The sequence below is a fragment of the Mesitornis unicolor genome, unplaced genomic scaffold (genome assembly GCF_000695765.1).
Source record: "Mesitornis unicolor isolate BGI_N332 unplaced genomic scaffold, ASM69576v1 scaffold629, whole genome shotgun sequence".
Taxonomy (NCBI): domain Eukaryota; kingdom Metazoa; phylum Chordata; class Aves; order Mesitornithiformes; family Mesitornithidae; genus Mesitornis; species Mesitornis unicolor.
In genome coordinates this window covers 5,287-9,844 of record NW_010209004.1, presented here as the reverse complement: position 1 = coordinate 9,844, position 4,558 = coordinate 5,287, and the positions used below count along the sequence as shown (strand labels likewise).

Here is a 4,558-nt window from a genome sequence, read left to right as displayed (position 1 = left end):
ATTGCTGCTTTATTAATACTAATCTTGGCTTTGAGAAATCAACCACTACCGCACTTGCAAAGAAATTACACGATGTTTTAAAGAGGCAGCAACTTGTTCATTAATTATATTTTCAGACTAGGATGGTCTCTTGGTTTAGGAGATAAAATCAAGATAAAACACCGTGTCCATCACAGCGTTGGGAGGTCCTGCTGGAGGGGCTGCAAGATTCCAGCACTGCATCCCGAGAGATCATCACTGCCACCCTGAGATGCTTTTCAACCCCCTCCACCCAGCACCCACCCCCTGAGCACCCATCTCTCTCCTCAGAGCCATGCAAACCTCCCAAGCACCCGGCTGGTGGGGTCCAGCAGGCACAACGCAGCTCCAGGGGGCTGCAAGGGTCAAGGCAACACATCTAGAGGTCATTTTGGGCCTCCTCGACGGAGGGTCGGTAGGGCATCAGATGGAGCCCAGGGGACACCAAGTACCACTGGGAACATTGCCACAGAACCAGAAACTCTCCTCCCGGTTCCCCGTCGCCCCAGCCCACCAAAACGCGCTGCCTGGACCATGTGCCCTGTGCAGCTGGGTGGGATGATCGGGTTCCACCACCCAACCCCAGCCTGGGGGCGTCTCTGTCTCTCCCGAGGGACAAAAACAGTCACAGAATCACAAAGGTTGGAAAAGCCCTCTGAGATCATCACCCCAACACACCATGCCCACTAAACCACGTCCCCAGATGCCACATCTACACATTTTTTGAACCCCTCCAGGGATGGTGACTCCACCACTTTCCTGGGCAGACCCTTCCAGTGTTTGGACCCTCTTTCAGTAAAGATTTTTTCCCTCAAATTCAATCTAAACCTCCACTGGTGCAACTTGACGCCATTTCCTCTCATCCTATCACTGGTTACACGGGGGAATACTGTGGAGATGGGGCCATTTGACCAAGCAAAGGCTCTGCCAGGCAGGGGGACACCAGTGCAGAGGCAGGGGACACAAAGCTCTGCAGGGCAGGATACAAGGAGACCAACTGCTAACCCAACCATCTGCACCCAAATCCTCTGGAAATTCAGGGAGATTCGATTGACACCAGCTGGCAACACCTGGACTCGCTGCACTGCAGAGCCCGAATCTCCATCCCCAGGGGAGCAGGACCGGCTTTTTTTATCTCTGTGACGCTGGGGGGATGAAACAGCAGGTCCTGCCGCACAGCCCAGCCACAGCCCCCCAGGGAGCAGCGCAGTGATGGATGGGGTGAAATGGAGCGCTGGGGCCAGGACAGTAGCAAACTCCCTCCTGCAGGGACCCAATGAGCCACCAAGCCACGTCCCACTGGGAGGGCTGGCAGCCCCATCACTAGCCCCATTAAAAAGCAAATCGAGCGGCGAGCATCCCACAGCATCCCAGTTTCCCCTCCATCTCTGCCGGCGAGCACCCAGAGGAGGGGCAGAAGATGTTTCAGCATCTTCACCACAGCTGCTGAGCCAAAGGCTGCGGTGGATTTTCCAAAGCATGGGTCCCACTGGGACATGGGGGAATTTCCTCGGCCAAGCGAGCAGAAGGGCAGGAGCTGGGGACGCAGGGGCTGGTCCGAGGAAAGCAGTATTTGTTTGCAATGGGCTTTATAAGTCAAAGGGGTTTAAATAAAGAGCAGACTGAGAGTCTTTCCCAGGTTCCGATGCATCGATGCCCTTCTTCAAATAGCGGGGAGACTTAGGGAAAATGCCAAAGGGGAGGAGGGCAGGAGCACAGGCTGGAGCTGGATTTGGGGAGTTAAAGAGCGTGGGGGACTCATGCTCGGCAGGAAATGTCAGCCTGGGATCAGCCATCCCCCTGTGGAGAAACCACAGGAACCACAATGGGTGGATGTGGCCAAGACTCCTCCAGGGCAGGGGGCTGGGACTCTCCACCAGGCAATAGCAACGTGGGGACACTGCTGGTCCCCAAAAGCTGTCCCACATTGAACCCAGGTCACATCACCCCCCTCAACACCAGCCCTGGCCTTAGGGCTGCTCTGGACCTGCAAAGCCAAAAACACAGCAGGGCTCACTCAGCCCCCGTCTCCCCCAGCCCCTGGGGTGCAGATGTGCTGAAGAAGCCCCCAGGAGGGGACCAGAGCTGGGCAGAGGGGTCCCCAAAACCTGAGGATCTGGCAGGGTGAGCCCTCCTAGAGATGGGTCCTGCCAGGCCAGGACTCCCAGCAAAGACCACAGCTAAACCAGTCCACCACCATCACCCCAGGCCAGGACCTTAGGAAGGGGGCAAGGTGGGAGGGGTTAGACTGTGAGATGGGGTATCACCATTCCCCCCAGTTCCTCCAAAAGGGAACCTCCCCTTCCCCCAACTCACCCCCAGGCCAGACCCTGCTCACAGCAGCCCCAGGAAGGGATCCCTCATCCCCAGACACATTGCCCATGCCAGGACACATTGTCCCACTGGCTTGGGACAAGGTGCCAAGGAGAGCCAGACCCTGCCCTGTGCCCTACCCCCAGGATCGCTCACCCCTTCCCCAGGCAAACCTGGCCACGGGTGCAGCCCCCAGCCCTGCCAGCCCAGATAAAAGCAGAGGATCCCCGCTCGCTGCAGCACGGAGCTCTGCTGCCACCGCCCGGGGACCCGCTAGCCCAGCACCCGCGCCCGGGGCTGAAGCATCCCTGCAGAGAACCAACAACTCATCACATCCAGCAAGGCGAGTCCCCACACCAGACCAAACACAACCCCACGGGCAGCGAGGACCCGGCTGTTGCCCAGGGATGCAGGAGCTCTGCAATCCAGACTCTGCAAATGCATCCAAGGCATCGCTTCTCACAGGTTACAACCAATAGGAAGAGGAAACAGCGTCAAGGTGCACCAGGGAGGGTTAGGTTGGATATTAGTAAAACTTTCTACACTGAAAGGGTTATCAAAGACTGGAAGAGGCTGCCCAGGAAATGATGGAGTTGCCATCCTTGGATGTATTTAAAAGCCATCTAGATATGGTGCTCAGGGACATGGTTCAGAAGTGGCACGGTAGGGTCAGATATCAGTTGGACTTGATCTTCAAGGTCTTTTCCAACCATAACAATTCTTGATTAAAGCCACACTCCTGGTGTCACCGTAGGATGCTGCCACCCACCCCGAGCAGCTGCAGGGGACCCGACTCACCGGACTTGTGGACGCTGCGGAGGCAGGAGAGGGAGGCGTTGAGGCGGGCGCACTCCTCGCTGTTGGCCCCAAACTTCTCGACAGTGGCACAGACCTGCTCATCCGTCATCTCCAGCAGCTCCTCCAGGCTCAGCTGCCCGGGGGCGATCTCCTGGAAGAGATGAATAGGGCAGGGGTGAGAGGAAGGAGGAAGAAAACAGCCTGGAGCATCCCCTTTCTGCTGCCCCATTTGCGTCACAGCCCCAAAACCACTCATTTTCCATCTCAATCTACATGAAAACCTGGAGGACACAGCTCAAGCCTCAGCTTTGAGTATTTGCACATTCCGAGGCATATCCAGACCCAGTTCAACACTGAGACATCTGGGGACACCATGAAAACCTGCCTCGAGCACAAGCAGGGACTGGCAGCCCTGGTACAGCCTTTCCTCTTCCGGGGGGGCTGCTATGAAAGCACCTCTGGGTGCCAGCCCCTCACTGCACCTATGGCCCGCAGGAGCCCAGGACGTGGCAGAGGATGCTGTGCCCTGCTGTGGCACCACCATGCCGTGACAGGGACATGGGGAACCCTGCTGTGGGGGCGCAGCACCCACAAGGTCCTCCCAGCACCCATGTCCTTCACTGGGAACAGCAGTGAAAGGGGTGGGTGGAGGAGGATCCATGGTGTCAAGCCAGTCTACGTCAGAAAAAAATTGTCCCCTTGCCTAGTTTTGCTCAAAGATCAAAAAGAAAAACCATGGCAGAGAGATTTGGCACCCAAACCCAATGCCCAGCCCTCACCTCCATCACCTCCTTGCGGATGTCGACGATGCGGAACCAGTGCAGGAGCTGGGGGAAGCCCTCCAGCTTGGCGTTGCGCTCCTGCAGGGCCACCTTCCTCTTGCAGGACAGCTGCCGGCTGAAGTACTTCACCAATTTGCTCTGGAAGAAAAGGCAAAAGCCCCGTGGGATCCCCTATTTCCCTCCCCATTACCTGCTGCCAAGCTTCTGCAGCCGAGAACCCCTTTGGCAACAAGCTGGGTGCCCAAGGAGAGGCACCTTCCCCCCCAAAAAAAAAGCCCTTTCTCAGCTTGTTTAACCCCAATCTGGTGTGCTGGGGTCTTGCTCAGGGTGGGGACCCCAGGAGAGAGCAGGGGACCCCCAGGCACCACTTCTTCCACACCCCAATACCACCAGTCCCTCCCAGCACCCAGAGGATGTCATCCCCTCTCTTGTACCCAGGCTCGGTGCAAATCCGAGCAACCCCTGAGCATCCCCTTGGGGAGCAGCCTCGGCACCGCAGCCACCGACCCCTCATTGCTTGACCATGGCCCCATCCCTTCACCAACCACATCCCCCCACCAAAACCCTCCCACTGCGAGGACAAAGACGCTGCGTTGGTAACCACAGCCCGACAGCTCCCAAAATAAAGATGAGGCTGAGCGCTCAGC

General features: G+C 57.5%; 1 protein-coding gene across 1 annotated transcript in view; it reads right to left on the bottom strand.

The window, feature by feature from the left end:
- The window catches only part of KSR2 (kinase suppressor of ras 2), a gene marked incomplete at its 5' end in the record, with an annotated part of 67,731 nt that extends 63,682 nt beyond the window's left edge, over nt 1–4,049 (bottom strand). The window contains 2 exons of the mRNA XM_010192705.1: nt 3,130–3,280; nt 3,909–4,049. Of these exons, the coding sequence (XP_010191007.1) occupies nt 3,130–3,280; nt 3,909–4,049 (292 nt within the window). The remainder of the gene's footprint in view (nt 1–3,129; nt 3,281–3,908) is intronic.
- Nucleotides 4,050–4,558: the final 509 nt, after the last annotated feature.